This window comes from Nipponia nippon, unplaced genomic scaffold (genome assembly GCF_047370975.1).
Source record: "Nipponia nippon isolate SJK-2023a ecotype South Korea unplaced genomic scaffold, ASM4737097v1 scaffold_26, whole genome shotgun sequence".
Taxonomy (NCBI): Eukaryota; Metazoa; Chordata; class Aves; order Pelecaniformes; family Threskiornithidae; genus Nipponia; species Nipponia nippon.
This window is the reverse complement of record NW_028262343.1, coordinates 2,590,180-2,613,231: the sequence shown is the minus strand read 5'-3', so window position 1 is coordinate 2,613,231 and position 23,052 is coordinate 2,590,180. Positions and strand designations below refer to the sequence as shown.

The 23,052-nt window shown below is 44.6% G+C and overlaps 1 protein-coding gene across 1 annotated transcript in view; it reads left to right on the top strand.

Moving 5' to 3' along the window:
* Window positions 1-23,052, top strand: part of LOC104021652 (LHFPL tetraspan subfamily member 2 protein) — a 97,484-nt gene that overhangs the window by 61,082 nt on the left and 13,350 nt on the right. The window contains exon 2 of the mRNA XM_087762637.1: window positions 14,045-14,832. Within this exon, the coding sequence (XP_087618763.1) occupies window positions 14,403-14,832 (430 nt within the window). The 5' untranslated portion in view covers window positions 14,045-14,402. The remainder of the gene's footprint in view (window positions 1-14,044; window positions 14,833-23,052) is intronic.

Genomic DNA, 23,052 nt, shown 5'->3' with positions numbered 1-23,052 from the left:
AGTTGCAAGTTGGAAAGGCAACTTCTCTGGCACAGAGGCAATTTATGACATTTTAAAGGCCTAGAAAAACTGAGACAATAACTGTATTGGAGACTGAAGTGAGCTTAACCGGGAATGAGTGGCAGAAGCACCCCACTGTGACTGGCCCAGAGGCTCCGTGCATCCTTGGCATAGACTACCTCAGGAGAGGGTATTTCAAGGACCCAAAAGGGTACTGGTGGGCTTTTGGTATAGCTGCCTTGGAGATGGAGGAAATTAAACAGCTGTCTACCCTGCCTGGTCTCTCAAAGGACCCTTCTACTGTGGGGTTGCTGAGGGTCAAAGGACAACAGGTACCAATTGCTACCACAATGGTGCACCGGTGGCAATATCGCACCAACCAAGACTCCCTGATTCCCATCCATAAGTTGATTCGTCGACTGGAGAGCCAAGGAGTGATCAGCAACTGTAGCTCACCTTTTAACAGTCCCACATGGCCACTGCGATAGTCTAACGGAGAGTGGAGACTAACAGTAGACTATCGGGGGCTGAACGAAGTCATGCTGCCGCTGAGCGCTGCCGTGCTGGACATGCTAGAACTTCAATATGAACTGGACTCACAGGCAGCCAAGTGGTATGCCACAACTGATATCACTAATGTGTTTTTCTCAATCCGTTTGGCAGCAGAGTGCAGGCCACAGAATAAAATGGCAAGATGGACGTCGTCAAATCCCAATGGATGTGATCAACAAAATAACAGCCATGTCCTCACCAACTAGCAAAAAGGAAACACAAGCTTTCTTGGGCGTTGTGGGTTTTTGGAGAATGCATATTCCAAATTACAGTCTGATCGTAAGCCCTCTCTATCAAGTGACCCGGAAGAAGAAAGATTTCAAATGGGGCCCTGAGCAATGACAAGCCTTTGAACAAATTAAACAGGAGATAGTCCATACAGTAGCCCTTGGGCCAGTCCGTGCAGGACAAGATGTAAAAAATGTGCTCTACACTGCAGCCGGGGAGAATGGCCCTACCTGGAGCCTCTGGCAGAAAGCACCAGGGGAGACTTGAGGTCGACCCCTAGGGTTTTGGAGTCGAGGATACAGAGGATTCGAGGCTGGCTATACTCCAACTGAAAAAGAGATATTGGCAGCATATGAAGGGGTTTGAGCTGCTTCAGAAGTGGTTGGTACTGAAGCACAGCTCCTCCTGGCACCCCGACTGCCGGTACTGGGCTGGATGTTCAAAGGGAGGATCCCCTGTACACATCAAGCAACTGATGCTACATGGAGTAAGTGGGTCGTACTGATCACCCAACGGGCTCCAATAGGGAACCCCAGTCGCCCAGGAATCTTGGAAGTGATCATGAAGTGATCATGATCATATCGCCAGAGAAGGAGGTGACGTGCTGAGGAGGCCCCACTGTATAATAAACTGCCAGAAAATGAGAAGCAATATGCCCTGTTCACCGATGGGTCCTGTTGTCTTGTGGGGAAGCACCGGAGGTGGAAAGCTGCTGTATGGAGTCGTATACGACAAGTTGCAGAAACTGCTGAAGGAGAAGATGCATTGAGTCAGTTTGCAGAGGTGAAAGCCATCCAGCTGGCTTTAGATATTGCTGAATGAGAAAAGTGGCCAGTACTTTATCTCTATACTGACTCATGGATAGTGGCAAAGGCCCTGTGGGGGTGGTTACAGCAATGGAAGCAGAGCAACTGGCAGCGCAGAGGCAAACCCATCTGGGCTGCCGCATTGCGGCTAGATATTGCTGCCCGGGCAAAGAACCTGGTTGTAAAAGTACGTCACGTAGATGCTCACGTACCCAAGAGTTGGGACACTGAAGAAAATCAAAACAATCAGCAGGTGGATCAGGCTGCTAAGATTGAAGTGGCTCAGGTGGATCTGGAGTGGCAACAGAAGGGTGAATTATTTCTAGCTCAGTTGGTAGAGCATGGGACCCTTAATCCCAGGGTCGTGGGTTTGTGCCCACGTTGGGCACCAAAAAGGACTGTTGTGGTTTAACCCCAACCAGCAACTAAGCACCACACAGCTACTTGCTCACTCCCCCCTCCCCGGTGGGATGGGGGAGAGAATCAGAAGATTAAAAAAAAAAAAGTTACATCCATCTCTTTTTACCAAAAACTGAGCACTGAAGAACTCCTGAAAGCTACTGGTTCATGTTATGTATGCCCCAAGCTGAAACGCCATTACCCAAAACTCAGCCCCCCCAAAAGGCTGCAGCACTGTCAAGTGTATTCATCAGGATTTTACTGAATTTTTTTTTTTTTTAAGAGTATAGAAAATTCCTGGAGAAATATTGACTGCAGCCCACAGTTTGATAAACTACAGCAGTTTTTTCAAAGGTGAAAAAAAAAATTTGGAGAAAAGTCTTAATTATGGGCTGTGAATACAGTCAGATTCTCACCTGTTGTGGTTTCTTTTTTTTTCCCCCTTAGCTAACTTTGTGAATCCTATACTGGCCTAGCATAATAAAAGAAAAAAAAAGTAATGTTTTCACTACCGAACCTACCTTCTACTCCATTTCAGTGCAGACAGAAAGCTTCTCAGGACATCTGATATCCTGCAGAAAGTGGCATTTTCTACTTCCTGCAAAACTATGAACCATGCGTGCTCTGCGAAAAGGATCTGGCAATTAGGAGAAGGAGCTAAAGTATTTATTTTATCAACGAACCGTGAAAAACTAACGACTATACCCTTGAAGAGGAGCTAACAGACTGATAAAAGGGAACATCCTGGCGCCAAAGGTTGGATGATTGCCAAAGCAGCATGAGGACAGATAAAACTGGGTGAAAGGTAAAAGCAGCGAGGGAATATCGAGACCATCGACTCAATTCAGGACTGGAAAGACTTGCCCCCCCCCCCCCCGAAAGGAGCATGCGTGCTAATTTGCATAGCAAGCGAGGCTAATTTAAATACAGCAAACCAATAGAGCATGAAATGTTAATCACTAACCAATAAGTGTAATTTGGGGCGGGTTTATACTAATCATGTAGCAGGATAAATATGCTGTAGTTTTGTACGAAGATGTGCTAGCTTTGTGGAACTACCATTTAGCACCCATCTTTGTGCACAAACATGAATAAAATACCTCTGCACTGTGTGTCAGTTGACGTTTGCACACTGGGCTAATGACCCCACTTTTGGAACAACACATGCACCTCTTCTCACTATCACTAATATTTATCATCATTTCTCATTTCATTAATAACGCTTCCTACTTGCTAGGAAAAGTGAATAAAGATGATTCAGTTAAGCCACTTCAACATACCCACAACAGAAATGACATTCTTTGGATTTTATGCTAACAACAAGTAGAGAGGCACAGACTCTTCACATATTCAGCTCAAAGCTCCGGTACCTGGCTGAGCTGCACAGCATACAAAGATCCCTTCCTGATTCTCCCTCCCTGCCCAAAAAGGGGTGCTCATATAGAAAGATCAAGAGGAGCTTTGCCTCCTGCTTCCTAGTAACTACAAAAGAGATAGAGCTCATTTCAATGACTCCTGCAGCTTAAAAAAAATACACACAAGATGCTTTACCACTCACAGAGCAAACCGTGGGCTAAAGCAGAAGCCAACAATCCAAAGCACTTAACTGTCCAACTACCTGTAAACAGAGCAGCAGCTTCCAGAGACCCAAAAAAAGAACCACCTCTGTGGTCCTGGGAACACAGATAAGGAGGGAAGGAAAAATGCCCATGTGGAAAGAACAAGGTAAGATATAGTAGGGGTAGCAAGAGCAGGAGAGGTTATGATGCTGCTTGGAAAGGCAAGCTCTGCTTTTAAATAGGCAAAATGGTTAACTGTGATACAAATAGCTTGGCAGTCTCTATGCTCTTCCACCTTTGACCTAAGGAGCACCACACAACCATTTTATGCAACACGAAAAAGCCAGAGGGCTGTTTCTACGGCTAATGCTGTAGCCTTGATCTACATCTAACACACATCCAAGCAGATGCAGTTGAGCAAAAACCACTTACAGGCCAGTCTGTGACTAGACAATCCACAGGGGGAAAAAACATGGTAAATCCTCAGCACTGATTTCTCATACCAGCGTCCACAGGGCAGAGCCTGGCCAGGTCCCTTACATCTTTGCTTCTTTGACAGAAGTTTATGCTTAATTGCCTATATCCTTGCCTTTCTGTAGCCACTGCTCAGTCCCTGGGGCTCGCCTGCCTGCAGCTCTCTCATTTTGGTTATTTATTTGCATTACCACAGAGCCTGGCAGCTCTGCTCACAGTTTCTGCCTCCAATAGCCAACAACCTACTTTTCAGATAAGGCACACAGAGACAGAGCGCAAGCGCAAGGTAACCCCAACCAGCACACCAGCAATAGTTTCATCACATCCATAGCCTGATGATTACTAAGTTTTTCTTTTACAGCCTTTGCAACAAGAAAAGAAAAAAATGTCTTTATTGGGTTTGTGTGGCAAGGTTTTGGTAGTGGGGGGTCTATAGGGATGGCTTCTGTGAGAAGCTGCCAGAAGCTGCCCCTATGTCTGATAGAGCCAATGCCAGCCAGCTCCAAGCTGGCCAAAGCTGAGCCAATCAGCAATAGTGGTAGTGCCTCTGTGGTAACATATTTAAGAAGGGGAAAAAAACTGCTGCGCAACAGCAGCCGGAAGAGAGAGGAGTGAGAATATGTGAGAGAAACAACCCTGCAGACACCAAGGTCAGTGAAGAAGGAGGAGGAGGAGGTGCTCCAGGCACCAGAGCAGAGATTCCCCTGCAGCCCATGGTGAAGACCATGGTGAAGCAGGTTGTTTCCCTGCAGCCCATGGAGGTCCACGGTGGAGCAGATATCCACCTGCAGCCCATGGAGGACCCCACGCCAGAGCAGGTGGATGCCCAAAGGAGGCTGTGACCCTGTGGAGAGCCTGCACTGGAGCAGGCTCCTGGCAGGACCTGTGGACCCATGGAGAGAAGAGCCCACGCTGGAGCAGGTTTGCTGGCAGGACTTGTGACCCTGTGGGGGATCCACACTGGAGCAGTCTGTTCCTGAAGGACTGCACCCTGTGGAAAGGACAAGTGGAAAGGACCCATGCTGGATCAGTTTGTGAAAAACTGCAGCCCGTGGGAAGGACTCACGTTGGAGAAGCTTGTGGAGGACTGTCTCCCGTGGGAGGGACCCCACAATGGAGCAGGGAAAGAGAGTGAGGAGGAAGGAGCAGCACAGACAATGTATGATGAAATGACTGCAACCCCCATTCCCCCTCCCCCTGCACCACTGGGGAGGGGGAGGAGGTAGAGAAATCAGGAGTGAAGTTGAGCCTGGGAAGAAGGGAGGGGTGGGGAGAAGGTGTTTTAAGATTTGGTTTCATTTCTCATTACCCTACTCTGGTGGTGATTGGCAATAAATAAAATTAATTTCCCTGAGTCGAGTCTGTTTTGCTTGTGATGGTAATTGCTGAGTAATCTCCCTGTCCTTATATCTACCCACAAGCCTTTCATCATATTTTCTCTCCCCTGTCCAGCTGAGGAGGGCGGGTGATAGAGCAGCTTGGTGGGCACCTGGCATCCAGCCAAGGTCAACCCACCACAATGTTGAAGCAAGATAAATGGGTTTTCAGTTGCTTGTGGATAGCACAAAGCAGCATGGGGGTGTGTGGTTTTGTTTTCTGAAGAGTCCCCAGGGCGGGGATAGTGGTGGAGGAGGACACTGGATGGGCTGCACAGAGCCAGGAGCAAAGTATCCTGCTAATGAATGAAAGACATCAGAGAGTATGGCCTAGAGCTCACAAGGGGCTGGAAAGGGGAGCCAAGCGCCTTATCCTTGGCATTCATTTATACTCACAGTGCACAGGAACACAAGACCAGCTCCTAGCACAATCTACCAATTTGTGTATAAAAGTTGCTTTCTGGATCAATTAACTGTTATAACTCTCAGGTTTCTTGAATTTGACTCAGTTATTCTTACACTTGACTCATTCAAATATTACTTCTGTATTTAATCTGCATTGTTCTGCTTTCTAAGCCATTTAATGCTGTAAATTGAGATTAAAACACTAAAGCTTTTGTTAGTCATAGAAGTACAAAGCTCAGTTTTTGTGTTGTATAATTTTATGTCAGCATAATCTGGTGAAGCAACAATTATCTCCTGTCGACAGTTTGCCTTGAGATGGATCTGGCAGGAGGACAGTAAATATTAATGATACAGATTTTTTTTTCTTAATAAATCATTTTTTGCTCTTGTCCCAGTGTCTTTGAACAGAAGCCAATCTTCAAGAGAAAGAACAGAGAACAAAAATCTGGTGCTCTGTCTGAAGAAGTTTTCTGCAAGGAATCCTTACATTTCCTCTTGCTAACGTACAGTAAATGAGAGGTTTAATTCACATTCAGTCTACCTGTGGATTAATTACTGTTTGTTCCACCTTCTGGGAGGAACAAATTCATTTTGAAAACATTACAGGCTGTTTTCCACTGTGCTCCTCTACAGGCTCCCAGAGCTCAGGCTTGCTCTGTTCTAGATTTAACCTGCTCTCTGAGCACAGCTCACTGCTGGGGTGTGCAGCTTCTGCTGTACGCATACTCTTGTTCCTACTTCTTAATTAGCCCTATCCCACTTCTTTAAATCAGTATAATAATTTTTCAAAATTACATTTTCCTTCTTGTTAGTTGTTACCAGCTCTCAGTTACCTTTTCTCTTAGGATTCCTTAAAACAGAGCTCGAATAGGGAATCCCAGTCGCCCAGGAATCTTGGAAGTGATCATGAAGTGATCATGATCATATCACCAGAGAAGGAGGTGATGTGCTGAGGAGGCCCCACTGTATAATAAACTGCCAGACTCTTATTCCCAGGGTCGTGGGTTCGTGCCCACATTGGGCACCAAAAATGACTGTTGTGGTTTAACCCCAGCCAGCAACTAAGCACCACACAGCTACTCGCTCACTCCCCCCTCCCCGGTGGTATGAGGGAGAGAATCAGAAGAGTAAAAGTGAAAAAAATTTGTGGGTTGAGATAAAGACAGTTTAATAGGTAAAGCAAATCTGCGCACGCAAGCAAAGGAAAACAAGGAATTCATTCGCTGCTTCCCGTGGCAGGCAGGTGTTCAGCCATCTCCAGGAAAGCAGGGCTTCATCACGCGTAATGGTTACTTGGGAAGACAAACGCCATCACTCCAAACATCCCCCCTTCCTTTGTCTTCCCCCAGCTTTATATGCTGAGCATGATGTCATGTGGTATGGAATAGCCCTTTGGCCAGTCTGGGTCAGCTGTCCTGGCTGTGCCCCCTCCCAGCTTCTTGTGCACCTGGCAGAGCATGGGAAGCTGAAAAGTCCTTGACTAGTGTAAGCACTACTTAGCCACAACTAAAACATCAGTGTGTTATCAACATTATTCTCATCCTAAATCCAAAACACAGCATTATACCAGCTACTAGGAAGAAAATTAACTCTGTATCACAGACAAAACCAGGACAGTATCCACCCCTTATTCTATACCATCTACGTCACGCCCAGGCCCTATCCTTTCCAATACATTCCCATTAATCACCACCACTTTTCCTGTCTTTTGATATATACACACAGATATCATTCCCTTAGTCCATGGGCCATCCCTCTAAAATGTCCATTGAGTTCATTTAGTCCATGACTTTGGGCTCCATCTGTCATAACAGTCTTTCAGGGCAGGAGAGATGGTGTGTGGTGTTGGATTGTTGCATGCTGAAGCCAGTTCTGGTTCCATCACCGCTGCACCTTGCTTGGTTTCCTCAAAGTTCATTCTTCATTAATCTGGGTGGTTCTTACTGTAATACCGTTGATATGGCATATAGCCACCATAGAAGTGATGACATCCAGTATTATATAGCAACTAACATTATACAGTTCAGTTCATTGGCTATTTTCACCCCAAATCACATCTCCTCGAGGTACACATCGGGCTTCCCCATCCTCCTGCATCACCCACCAAGTGCACCCAGGTCCTTGAGCAAAAGCAATCCCATGAATGGGTTTACCTCTGCCTGAGGCAGGAGTAACCCAGACTGTCTTCCCCAGCATATTTTTTAGGTGCACTACGGGGACTTTATCCCCCTCTACAGTACATAAAAGTCTTGATTGGGCAGGGCCAGCTCGATTGGCAGATCCCCTAGTGTTGACTAACCAGGTGGCCTTTGCTAAATATGTATCCCAGTGTTTGAATGTCCCACCTCCCATTGCTCTCAGTGTAGTCTTTAACAGTCCATTGTATCGTTCGATTTTCCCAGAGGCTGGTGCATGATAGGGGATGTGATATACCCACTCAATGCCATGCTCCTTGGCCCAGGTGTCTATGACGATGTTTTGGAAATGAGTCCCGTTGTCTGACTATGTTCTTTCTGGGTTGCATGTTGCCATAAGACTTGCTTTTCAAGGCCCAGGAGAGTGTTCCGGGCAGCTGGATGGCTTTCACCTCTGCAGACTGGCTTGATTCACCTTCTCCTTCAGCAGTTACTGGGACTTGTCCTATAGGACTCCATACAGCAGCTTTCCATCTCTGATGCTTCCCCACAAGATGACAGGACCCATCACTGAACAGGGCATATTGCTTCTCATTTTCTGGCAGTTTATTATACAGTGGGGCCTCCTCAGCACGCGTCACCTCCTCCTCTAGTGATATTCCAAAATCTTTGCTACTGCATGGGCTATCTCCTTGTATTCCCGGAGCTGGCTAGCCGCTTCATCCAGCATTGGTCCCTCTTCATCTTTCCAGGTCAGTATTGCCAACAAGTTGGCATATGATGCTGGTGCGCTCCATACCAACTTCTGCCACATGGGTCATGTGCACTGCACTTCATCTGGATCTTTGGACAACTGCTCGTTGTTCAGGTCACCATAAATCACCTCCAGCATGGCTAATTCCCTCAGGTACTGGATACCTCTCTCCATGGTGGTCCACTTGCCTGGGTGACATATAACATCTTCCTTGAAGGGATACCTTTCCTTCACACCTGACAGGAGTCGCCTCCAGAGGCTGAGGACTTGTGCCCCTTTTCCAATTGCTTTGTCAACGCCCCCTTCCCTAGAAAGGGATCCCAGCTGCTTGGCTTCCCTACCCTCTAATTCCAGGCTACTGGCCCCGTTATCCCAGCATCGGAGCAGCCAGGTGACAATGTGCTCGCCTGGATGACGACTGAAATCTTTTCACATCTCTCACAGCTCGCTCAAGGATAGGGATTGGGTGGTTTCTGTCTCGTTTACGAGTTCTGCCTCTTCCTCCTCCTCTCCTTGTGATGGCCCTGCTTTTTCATCATCCCTTTCTAAGTGAGCTGACTTTTGCTTCCAAGATTTCTTCTTGTGTATAGGGGCGACTGATACTGGCACAGGTTGGTTCTCTGGTTCAGCTGCAGTGCCTGTCGCCGGGGTTTGAGCAGATACGGTGCCTGTCGTGGGGGTTTGAGTAGCTACAGTGCCTGTCACAGGGGTTTGGAGTAACCGTAATGCCTGTCACTGAGGTTTGAGTAGCCAGAATGCTTGTTGCGGTGGTTGGAGTTTCCACAGTGTCTGTCGCTGGGGTTTGAGTAGCCATAGTTCCTGCTGCGGGTGTTGGAGTAGCTGCAGTGCCTGTCGCAGGGGTTGGAGTAGCCGCAGTATTCTTAAATAGTTGTTTAACCCTGAGCAAGACCTGACACACATTCAGGAGACATAGCAATAGGAACATGCTGCTTTGAACATCCCACGGATATTCAAAGTTCTCAAAAGCTATTGTAATTAGCCTGGAGAAGAAGGGGAAGATGGAGGAAGGTGTCTCTCCCAAAGGTTGGCTCTCCGAGGAGAAAAAGTAAAAAGTGTAATTACTAATAATTTCTGATAGAAGGCTCCCGAAGTACAGAGGTGGCAGCAATGCTGAGTACAAATATGAGATTGATCTCATGACCAATAATTTTTTCATACCACAAGCCGGTGTTACACAGTACAGCAAAGCGACGACCTTAATCCATTTCCCAGAGATGATAAACAGCACATAAATACTGATAAACATTACATATGGCAAGTAAGGTGTTACATAACACAACTCTGAGAACAAATAAAACAACTCTGAGAGCAAATGAATCAACATTGTGACCAGCGATTACTAAACTAATATAATGAATGCTTATCACAAATTTGTTTTAACACGCTCTGGTCAGATCTGTCATTATCTCAACCCTTCGAGCCCCACGTTGGGTGCCAAAAAGGACTGTCATGGTTTAACCCCAGCTGGCAACTAAGCACCACACAGCCGCTCGCTCACCCTCCCCCTGCCCGGGTGGGATGGGGGAGAATCAGGGAAAAAAAAGTAAAACCCTGGAGAAATGAGCTGATTTTCTTGTGTATTTTTTTCTTGTGTATAGGGGCAACTGATACCGGCACAGCTTGGTTCTCTGGTTCAGCTGCAGCATCTGTTGCAGGGGTTGGAGTAGCCACAGTGCCTGTCACCGGGTCTTGGAATATCCTCATTGTCTGTCGTGGGGGTTGGAGTAGCCACAGTGCCTGTTGTTTTGTCGTCAGATCCAGAGACCTTCTCTTCCCCTTGAGGGTTCTGAATAGTGTTTAATAGGGCTCGGTAGGCATGGGCCAGGCCCCAGCACGTTGCAGTGATTTGTGTCTCTCTGGAGTTGCCAGGGTGACAACATACTTTTTCCAAATACTTTACTAATTTTTCAGGATTCTGCAGTTGTTCAGGGGTGAAGTTCCAAAACATTGGAGGTGCCCACTGTCCTAGGTTGCCCATGCTCTCCCACACACCCTGACACTCATAACTATCCAGCCTCGGGGCAGATCTCTGGATGATATTCTTAAACTGCTTATTAACCTTAGACAAAACTGAAACAATATTCCCAAGAAATACCAATAGAAGTATCTTAACTACCCAAGGATGTTCAAGATACTGAAAAGTTGTTGTAATGAAGGACGAAACATCATAGAAGAAGGCAGCGAAGGTGCCATTCTGTATGTCCTCCATAAAAAAACCTCTCAGAGGTATAATTGCTAATTGTCTCCATGAGGTGGTACCCGAAGTACAGTAATGGCTTCACTACAGAACCCAAATACCAGATAGCGCTCAAGGTCAGTGTTATAAAAACAAATCTCCCAGGCAAAACATCACTAATCACTGCAGAGCACAACAAACTGCAAAACCCAACACCAATCTTTAACCTGTACAGCAAAAAAGAAGAGTATGGTGCAGATCAGATAAACTAAGATCGAGAACAGATGAATCAATATTATGACCAGCAACTGTTAACAGATATAAATTCCTTAATACACTCTGGTTAATCTGTTATTACCTCAAATCCTTCGTGCCCCACGTTGGGCACCAAAAAGGACTGTTGTGGTTTAACCCCAGCCAGCAACTAAGCACCACACAGCTGCTCGCTCACTCCCCCCTCCCCGGTGGGATGGGGGAGAGAATTGGAAGGGTAAAAGTGAGAAAACTTGTGAGTTAAGAACAGTTTAATAACTGAAATAAAATATAATAATAATAATAATAATAATAATAATAATAATAATAATAATAAATTGTAATGAAAGGGAAAATAACAAAAAGAGAGAGAAATAAAACTCAGGAAAAACAAGTGATGCAACAGCTCACAACCCGCTGATCGACGCCCAGCCAGTCCCCCAGCAGCAAACGCTGCCCCCCAGCCAACTCCTCCCAGTTTATATACTGGGCATGACGTCATGTGGTATGGAATAGCCCTTTGGCCAGTCTGGGTCAGCTGTCCTGGCTGTGCCCCCTCCCAGCTTCTTGTGCACCTGGCAGAGCATGGGAAGCTGAAAAGTCCTTGACTAGTGTAAGCACTACTTAGCCACAACTAAAACATCAGTGTGTTATCAACATTATTCTCATCCTAAATCCAAAACACAGCATTATACCAGCTACTAGGAAGAAAATTAACTCTATCCCAGACGAAACCAGAACACCATCTTGTACTGCCTCATTAGAACAGTCACTGTCAGTATTTTTGTTTGTTTATTTATTTATTTATTTATTACCTTTTGGCATACATAGAATTAATAGAATATTAATAGAATATCTTAATATGGTTTATTTTCTTAGATTAAAATAACCAAAAGATTTTGTATTCAAAAACTCAGTTTTATGCTTTCTGGATGCTTTTAACATCTTTTAACTGTGTTAAACTTCACTTAATGCAGAGCCTGACTATGAGCATGGTTCAGGGAGCAGAGTAAATGAGGCTGAAGTTGTAGTTTTGACCCATCCAAGAGCTGTGCTGGCTAGCTGAGGAACAGCAGGTCGTATGGTGGGGTGGGATAGCACTGCCGAGACCCTTGCACTGGGGAGCTGCCGTGGCATGTGGCTCATGCAGGTGCTCACTGTGCGGGGCTGTTTCCCCCCTGGGGCACCCGCTTGCCCACCACGGATGGCCTTCTTCAGCACCTGCACAGTTGAACACAATAGTAAAAACAGGGGGAGACCCAAATGACTAAGAGGCAAACCTAAAAAAAAGATGTCTGCTTCCTCAATGAGAATTATTTTGAATGAGTTAATACCAAGGGGGTTAAAGAACTGTTGTATATTTTGAATTTGGGCTGTCAAAGCAAATATTTCAACAGTTGGTCAGAAGTGGATATTGAGTGGCATGCTGTGAAGAACACACAGTTCTGTCATGGAAAAAACTTGTCAAGGGATGGGGAACTCAGAGGAGGAATAAACAGCCAGTTTTCAGCCTCACAAGGGCCTAGCTTAAGTTTCTGTCGAGCAAAAATGGGAGGAAAAAGGGTGCATGAAGCACAGAGTTATTTAGGACAGTTTGTAGCTGGAAAGACTTGGATGTATGGCACAAACATGCTGTTGGAGCCGTGTGAGAATAGGTTAGGTTCATTTGGAAACTCAAGGTGGTGTGTGTTGGAAGGAAAAGGTTAACTACACAAGCATGACTGAACTGTAACTTATCTCTAATACTTTATCTGCAACCTTTTCCTGCTAAGTCTTGAAAAGAAGTGCCCCTGCCCCTACTCTGGTCTATGTGTCATCCTACTTTATGTGTTTCTGTCTGTCTGCTTACAAAAAGGAGTTGCAGGTGAGCGGCCTTCCCATTCGAAGGCATCACTAGTGCAAGAATAAATATATCCAGAAGCTCTCCCATGAATAATGGTACGTTGCTCTGGAGATACGCTTTGTACCAGAATAAAGTACTTGTTACCTGTGAAAAGCTGATTTGTGAAGGTTTCATTGGAAAGCTAAATATGTTCTATTGAACTGTAGTTATTGGTGACATTTATTAACTTTTAGGTGCTGTGAAGTTTCAGTATGTTGCAAAATGGGGAAGTATACATTCCAGTGAAGTTCTGAGATTTGACACTACCTCCATATCATCTTTGGACCAGGCTATTTTGCTTATGCGGTGACTTTTCTGGAGATACTGTGTTTTAAAACATTACCGCAATTTATTCTTGCACTTGTATTTCAAATGGAAAAGAACCCCATGGTGTGGTCTTTTCTTTCTGATTCTACTATATGTATCCTATGTTTGTTATCAGTGCCATGTTTTTATGGCTGCCAGTGTTCATCTGGAATTTCCACCTGCTTAAGTAAATATGAACTTTGTCCTCATCTGTGTTCAATAAACAGTATTTTATTATGTTCAGCATGTACAGAGTAAGCAACAACAGCTATGATGGGTGTTCAACTCTTATGTCCCTTGCACCTCAATTAAAATCCTGGAATTACAAAGACAAGGAGTTTACATGGGTGCGGTGCTTGCACAGAAATACAGATTCTAGAGCTTTTTGGAACTTATCTTAAAAAATAAAGACATTTTCTATTATATTCTCTTTAATTGTGCTGATGACATCAGAAGAATATAGGCTTGTAGTGGACTTATTTAAAGTGGAAATACTGAGAGAATTAATTTTTTTTTGGCAGGCTGACACTTAAGCTCTCTGTTATTACAAAAGGTATATTCGATGAACCCAGGAGGTTTTCAGCAGGCTCTGTTTGACAGGCCCTCATTAGAGCTTTTGTATGTTGATGTGGATCTGCATGAGATCTTGGTTCATTGTGGGGATGGAAATGAAAACTTTTTTCTCACTGCTGACGTGTTGTCTCTTTTTTTTCTTGTAGGTGTGTGATGTCAAACAGTGGGCAGTCCTTGTGGCCTCCCCCGCCAGCCTGCAGTGTCATGTGCCAATGTGAATGTTAAGAAAGAAAAGCATACTTCAAAGATCAGCATCCCAGAAAGAAAAAAGGAGGAACTAAATGGAGAGAACAAATTACTGTACTGCTTGCAAAACTTGGGGCCATTCACTTTTTCTCCTGAGAAATTTCATCTTGGCTGTTGTGAGAGAGCTGAAAGAGCAAGCAGAACAGCCACAGTGATTTTCTTAGGGTCTTTTTTTTTCTTTCTTAATTTATTTTTTTCCCCTTCATGCTTGGATTTTAAGACTGTCAGCTGCACTGATCATAAGCACTGGACATCAATATGTGTCATGTCATTGTAACATGTCGGTCAATGCTATGGACTCTCCTGAGTATTGTTGTGGCTTTCACAGAGCTCATTGCTTTCATGAGGGCAGACTGGCTGATTGGCAAAGCAAAGCCTTTGAGCTCTGAGGACATGGACAACAGAACAGGGGGGTTGCAGGAGCCTTACCATCTGACACTGGGCATCTACGGGCACTGCACCAGAATCTCCCACATGCAGCTTTCTAGACGAGACACACTTTGTGGTCCTTACGCCGAAAACTTCAATGAGATTGCCAGTGGGTTCTGGCAGGCAACCACTATTTTCCTAGCCTTGGGAATCATGATTCTCTGCGCCATGGCATTTGTGTCTGTCTTTACTATGTGTGTGCAGAGTATTATGAAGAAAAGCATTTTTAATGTCTGTGGGCTGCTACAAGGGATTGCAGGTACGTGTACTTTGAGAGCAACTAAAGATTTTAATTTTTGTGCCATTCAGCTGAAGAAACAACGATTCTGTCCTGTCTACAAACAGACTGCTTTAGGCAGACCCAAAGCGTTTCTATGTGCTGGTGTTTATTCAAACACAACTGAAATTTATAGCTACACAGCATGTAATACATTGACATTGGCAGCAGGATTGCAGTCTGGTGTGTGCCAAAATGAACTGACCAGTGTTGCTTTTGTTTGCTGGTCAGTTTTTTCCTCTCTGTTTGAATTTCTTTCAGTAACAAAAACTTCTCTCCTTTGTTACCAGCAGAGAACAAAGTTAATACTCTTGTTAAGGCAGTCTATCTCCCTCTCACTACTTTAGTAATTTTTCCATAGACCGAAGGCAGTTCTCTCAGCGTCTCAGACACTTCATGACTGTGGTGAGAGCAAATACCACCCCAGGGATAAGAACAGCCTGCGGAGTTGCACACCCATGGTTTCATACTAAGCAGCATCCTTCAAGGCTGTGAGCTTGACAAGCGATACCTTACAATTAAACCCTTCCTTTAGCCAGCTTATTGTTCAGCTGCAATTACACAGCCCGGTGAGCTTATTTCTTCACTGTCCAAGTCTCAGCTGTGCTTTGCCTGAAAAGATGAATTGGTTCTAGAGATTTAGTGTTTCTGCTTAAACCCGGGGATTTTACACAGATTAAGTGACTGCTATGTAAACCAACACTGGACAGCCCTAGTTAGAGCAGTATTTGGCTTTCTCTACTCACCATCAAGCCATGGGGAGAATCTGTCCTGTACATGGGTTTTTGTCTTTTGTGCTGTGTGACTGTGTTCGTCTCCTAAAGCACTAGCGCAGTGACTCTCACCTTCCTCCATTTCATGCAATTTCAGTATAAAAGCATAATGCTTATTTTGCATCACCCACAATGTAAGGTTTGTGCTTCTGGGGCAGAATTAGATCCCTAAGTTGGCTCAAGATGCTTTTGTTCAGATGATGGCATACAATTAGCAGATTAATTATCTGCTTTATCTAATTTATCCTTTAGATAAAAATTACAGGTTTTGCTGTAGTCACTCCTGGTTTACAGGATTTGCCATCACCAGTGCAACAGGTAAGCAGCTCTGCAGTGCAGATTAGAGCCAGGAGAAGGTTTTATCTCCTTGCTTTCTTACCCCATGCTTCAGAGATAATCCATGAAACCTGATTTTCAAGAGATGATATTACTTCTTTTCTGTTGGAAGTGTATTTGTATGGGAGAGAGTGGTTAGCAGCATAAGTAGATGTTTGGCATGTCAGACTTGGGTCTATTGAAAAGATAACCTTACAACTCTGATACCATCTCAAAATATCTAGTCAAACATCAAGATTAGCAGGAAGTAGATTCTTATATCTTAGAAAACTGTTCTGGAGACCATGTATTTGTGAGAAAATATGTGCAAAGGCAGTTTTATGTTTTATTATCATAGAATCATAGAACGGTCTGGGTTGGAAGGGACCTTTAAAGGTCATCTAGTCCAACCCCTATCAAACCAGATGTACCTGTAAAGGGACTTGTGGCCTCAAGACTTGAACAATATGGTAGACAAAGCATTTCTTACATGTTAGGGGATAGATCAGTCCTTTTTTGAGCTGTACTGAGGATAGAAGCACTTCCCTTCTTATAATTCAGATAAATAATGACACAGCAGGAAACTGGGTAATTGAAACATCACATTACTGAAACCATTGCTATGAGAAGTATGCCTACCAGTATTGGCAGCCAGGCATCTTGCAGCTAGCAACTCATTTTCTCGAGATTAATTTTATTGGGTCCACTGCTACTTTTGTGCCAGTAGCATTACAGCATCTGCTTACTTAGTTGGAAGTATTTTCTTTATGACTTATCACAGCTGTTAATTTCAACTTTCTCAGTTCTTGAGTTTTGGAAAATGCTTAAGCAATTTGTTCAAGAAGGACAGTTGTTGGCCTGGTTAATCCATACAAGGATTATGATAGCTAGACTAATGCCCTGACCAGAGAACAAGATACAACCCTGCCTTAATCGTCTTAAGCGTAAGATCATTCTTTCAAATCTGAACAGTTATGGTTTTTAATAAGCGTAGAAGAAGAATTAACAAAATCATTTTGTTTATCAGCCTATATCAGTCCAATATTTGCAAGTATGTCAAACATATTTTCAAAGATGAGATGCACCCATGGTAGAGTCATCTACAGGAACTCAGGATCTTGCAGACTCCATCTCATTTAAAATCTCTATATCTTTGCTGTGGAGATTTAATATAATTAAAAACATACAGCAAGTTAATTTATTCCTGGAATTCATAATTAAAAAAAATAACATATACTGGATATATCTTTTAAGTCTAGCAACATTGGTTGTGACCTGGATGATGCCTAAGGTGAAATTACAGAACACAGCCACATCTGTTCTGTTACGGCCCTTGGAGAAACATGCAAACTCTCATTTAGGTCAGCAGGAAGGAGCCATACACATATCTGGTCCACAGAGGGGTTTTTTTTGTGACAGAAAATTAGAAATACAAAGCTATAAAGGAAGAAAATAAGGCTCTTGTTTAAACTCCTGTAACTCCTTTATTATAGAGCCAGACTTTCCACCACTCATTTTCAGACTGCAGGGTCTTTCATTCTGGAGCTGTAGAAATAGTAATCAGTGGCCCTGGTTTTGAAATGTTTGAGGATTGTTTTATCTGGAAAAGCATCTTTTCTCTGCAATAGAGTGCAAAGAATGGAGCCATGTAATTAAATAGATAATTGCTACTCAGCAGCAAGAAGGCCAGGCAGACTTTCATTTGAATGTCTTTTTGGGGAAAGTATTCTATTTTTACAGTCTGTGAATCACTTGAAATGCAGAGGCTAGAAGAGGCAATACATCATTATATGGTAGCTGATAAGAAACAATTCAAAGTAAATTTTCACAGTAATCATCTAGTTATAAAAAGTAAATAATTGATGATCCCGTATTGACATATCTTGGTATGGATATAGGATACTTGCATATATGTTTATAAGCCTTATTTCAGCTTTGGTACTTCACTGTGATATAATCTAAACATATCCTGGCCTCAAAAGGAGGGTAGGGGGGAGCCTAGGACAGAGCCTAAAACAGGTTCAGCCTGCCTCTGACACAATTTCCTTTCCAAAGTTCATCAATCAATAATTTTTCTTGGCTTTTTTTTTTTAACCTCTAAGGGCACAGCTTGGCAGAGCTGGCCCCTGGTTTCGTGGCTGGGCAGACATAGACCCTTCCCCACAGCTGGCAGCGTAGCTGGCAGCTGACGGACATGCAGGTGAGCCATGACCTGCCAGCGACATCCTGACTGTGTGTCAGGAAGCAGAAGCTAAATTAGTAGCGCATATATTATCTCAACCTCAACAATTGAGCAGGCCCCTGTGTTTTGTCCTGGTTTCGTCTGGGATAGAGTTAATTTTCTTCCTAGTAGCTGGTATAGTGCTGTGTTTTGGATTTAGGATGAGAATAATGTTGATAACACACTGATGTTTTAGTTGTGGCTAAGTAGTGCTTACACTAGTCAAGGACTTTTCAGCTTCCCATGCTCTGCCAGGTGCACAAGAAGCTGGGAGGGGGCACAGCCAGGACAGCTGACCCAGACTGGCCAAAGGGCTATTCCATACCACATGACGTCATGCCCAGTATATAAACTGGGAGGAGTTGGCTGGGGGGCAGCGTTTGCTGCTGGGGGACTGGCTGGGCGTCGATCAGCGGGTTGTGAGCTGTTGCATCACTTGTTTTTCCTGAGTTTTATTTCTCTCTCTTTTTGTTATTTTCCCTTTCATTACAATTTATTATTATTATTATTATTATTATTATTATTATTATTATTATTATTATATTTTATTTCAGTTATTAAACTGTTCTTAACTCACAAGTTTTCTCACTTTTACCCTTCCAATTCTCTCCCCCATCCCACCGGGGAGGGGGGAGTGAGCGAGCAGCTGTGTGGTGCTTAGTTGCTGGCTGGGGTTAAACCACAACAGTCCTTTTTGGTGCCCAACGTGGGGCACGAAGGATTTGAGGTAATAACAGATTAACCAGAGTGTATTAAGGAATTTATATCTGTTAACAGTTGCTGGTCATAATATTGATTCATCTGTTCTCGATCTTAGTTTATCTGATCTGCACCATACTCTTTTTTTTTGCTGTACAGGTTAAAGATTGGTGTTGGGTTTTGCAGTTTGTTGTGCTCTGCAGTGATTAGTGATGTTTTGCCTGGGAGATTTGTTTTTATAACACTGACCTTGAGCGCTATCTGGTATTTGGGTTCTGTAGTGAAGCCATTACTGTACTTCGGGTACCACCTCATGGAGACAATTAGCAATTATACCTCTGAGAGGTTTTTTTATGGAGGACATACAGAATGGCACCTTCGCTGCCTTCTTCTATGATGTTTCGTCCTTCATTACAACAACTTTTCAGTATCTTGAACATCCTTGGGTAGTTAAGATACTTCTATTGGTATTTCTTGGGAATATTGTTTCAGTTTTGTCTAAGGTTAATAAGCAGTTTAAGAATATCATCCAGAGATCTGCCCCGAGGCTGGATAGTTATGAGTGTCAGGGTGTGTGGGAGAGCATGGGCAACCTAGGACAGTGGGCACCTCCAATGTTTTGGAACTTCACCCCTGAACAACTGCAGAATCCTGAAAAATTAGTAAAGTATTTGGAAAAAGTATGTTGTCACCCTGGCAACTCCAGAGAGACACAAATCACTGCAACGTGCTGGGGCCTGGCCCATGCCTACCGAGCCCTATTAAACACTATTCAGAACCCTCAAGGGGAAGAGAAGGTCTCTGGATCTGACGACAAAACAACAGGCACTGTGGCTACTCCAACCCCCACGACAGACAATGAGGATATTCCAAGACCCGGTGACAGGCACTGTGGCTACTCCAACCCCTGCAACAGATGCTGCAGCTGAACCAGAGAACCAAGCTGTGCCGGTATCAGTTGCCCCTATACACAAGAAAAAAATACACAAGAAAATCAGCTCATTTCTCCAGGGTTTTACTTTTTTTTCCCTGATTCTCCCCCATCCCACCCGGGCAGGGGGAGGGTGAGCGAGCGGCTGTGTGGTGCTTAGTTGCCAGCTGGGGTTAAACCATGACAGTCCTTTTTGGCACCCAACGTGGGGCTCGAAGGGTTGAGATAATGACAGATCTGACCAGAGCGTGTTAAAACAAATTTGTGATAAGCATTCATTATATTAGTTTAGTAATCACTGGTCACAATGTTGATTCATTTGCTCTCAGAGTTGTTTTATTTGTTCTCAGAGTTGTGTTATGTAACACCTTACTTGCCATATGTAATGTTTATCAGTATTTATGTGCTGTTTATCATCTCTGGGAAATGGATTAAGGTCGTCGCTTTGCTGTACTGTGTAACACCGGCTTGTGGTATGAAAAAATTATTGGTCATGAGATCAATCTCATATTTGTACTCAGCATTGCTGCCACCTCTGTACTTCGGGAGCCTTCTATCAGAAATTATTAGTAATTACACTTTTTACTTTTTCTCCTCGGAGAGCCAACCTTTGGGAGAGACACCTTCCTCCATCTTCCCCTTCTTCTCCAGGCTAATTACAATAGCTTTTGAGAACTTTGAATATCCGTGGGATGTTCAAAGCAGCATGTTCCTATTGCTATGTCTCCTGAATGTGTGTCAGGTCTTGCTCAGGGTTAAACAACTATTTAAGAATACTGCGGCTACTCCAACCCCTGCGACAGGCACTGCAGCTACTCCAACACCCGCAGCAGGAACTATGGCTACTCAAACCCCAGCGACAGACACTGTGGAAACTCCAACCACCGCAACAAGCATTCTGGCTACTCAAACCTCAGTGACAGGCATTACGGTTACTCCAAACCCCTGTGACAGGCACTGTAGCTACTCAAACCCCCACGACAGGCACCGTATCTGCTCAAACCCCGGCGACAGGCACTGCAGCTGAACCAGAGAACCAACCTGTGCCAGTATCAGTCGCCCCTATACACAAGAAGAAATCTTGGAAGCAAAAGTCAGCTCACTTAGAAAGGGATGATGAAAAAGCAGGGCCATCACAAGGAGAGGAGGAGGAAGAGGCAGAACTCGTAAACGAGACAGAAACCACCCAATCCCTATCCTTGAGCGAGCTGTGAGAGATGTGAAAAGATTTCAGTCGTCATCCAGGCGAGCACATTGTCACCTGGCTGCTCCGATGCTGGGATAACGGGGCCAGTAGCCTGGAATTAGAGGGTAGGGAAGCCAAGCAGCTGGGATCCCTTTCTAGGGAAGGGGGCGTTGACAAAGCAATTGGAAAAGGGGCACAAGTCCTCAGCCTCTGGAGGCGACTCCTGTCAGGTGTGAAGGAAAGGTATCCCTTCAAGGAAGATGTTATATGTCACCCAGGCAAGTGGACCACCATGGAGAGAGGTATCCAGTACCTGAGGGAATTAGCCATGCTGGAGGTGATTTATGGTGACCTGAACAACGAGCAGTTGTCCAAAGATCCAGATGAAGTGCAGTGCACATGACCCATGTGGCAGAAGTTGGTATGGAGCGCACCAGCATCATATGCCAACTTGTTGGCAATACTGACCTGGAAAGATGAAGAGGGACCAATGCTGGATGAAGCGGCTAGCCAGCTCCGGGAATACAAGGAGATAGCCCATGCAGTAGCAAAGATTTTGGAATATCACTAGAGGAGGAGGTGACGCGTGCTGAGGAGGCCCCACTGTATAATAAACTGCCAGAAAATGAGAAGCAATATGCCCTGTTCAGTGATGGGTCCTGTCATCTTGTGGGGAAGCATCAGAGATGGAAAGCTGCTGTATGGAGTCCTATAGGACAAGTCCCAGTAACTGCTGAAGGAGAAGGTGAATCAAGCCAGTCTGCAGAGGTGAAAGCCATCCAGCTGCCCGGAACACTCTCCTGGGCCTTGAAAAGCAAGTCTTATGGCAACATGCAACCCAGAAAGAACATAGTCAGACAACGGGACTCATTTCCAAAACATCGTCATAGACACCTGGGCCAAGGAGCATGGCATTGAGTGGGTATATCACATCCCCTATCATGCACCAGCCTCTGGGAAAATCGAACGATACAATGGACTGTTAAAGACTACACTGAGAGCAATGGGAGGTGGGACATTCAAACACTGGGATACATATTTAGCAAAGGCCACCTGGTTAGTCAACACTAGGGGATCTGCCAATCGAGCTGGCCCTGCCCAATCAAGACTTTTATGTACTGTAGAGGGGGATAAAGTCCCCGTAGTGCACCTAAAAAATATGCTGGGGAAGACAGTCTGGGTTACTCCTGCCTCAGGCAGAGGTAAACCCATTCATGGGATTGCTTTTGCTCAAGGACCTGGGTGCACTTGGTGGGTGATGCAGGAGGATGGGGAAGCCCGATGTGTACCTCGAGGAGATGTGATTTGGGGTGAAAATAGCCAATGAACTGAACTGTATAATGTTAGTTGCTATATAATACTGGATGTCATCACTTCTATGGTGGCTATATGCCATATCAACGGTATTACAGTAAGAACCACCCAGATTAATGAAGAATGAACTTTGAGGAAACCAAGCAAGGTGCAGCGGTGATGGAACCAGAACTGGCTTCAGCATGCAACAATCCAACACCACACACCATCTCTCCTGCCCTGAAAGACTGTTATGACAGATGGAGCCCAAAGTCATGGACTAAATGAACTCAATGGACATTTTAGAGGGATGGCCCATGGACTAAGGGAATGATATCTGTGTGTATATATCAAAAGACAGGAAAAGTGGTGGTGATTAATGGGAATGTATTGGAAAGGATAGGGCCTGGGCGTGACGTAGATGGTATAGAATAAGGGGTGGATACTGTCCTGGTTTTGTCTGTGATACAGAGTTAATTTTCTTCCTAGTAGCTGGTATAATGCTGTGTTTTGGATTTAGGATGAGAATAATGTTGATAACACACTGATGTTTTAGTTGTGGCTAAGTAGTGCTTACACTAGTCAAGGACTTTTCAGCTTCCCATGCTCTGCCAGGTGCACAAGAAGCTGGGAGGGGGCACAGCCAGGACAGCTGACCCAGACTGGCCAAAGGGCTATTCCATACCACATGACATCATGCTCAGCATATAAAGCTGGGGGAAGACAAAGGAAGGGGGGGGATGTTTGGAGTGATGGCGTTTGTCTTCCCAAGTAACCATTACGC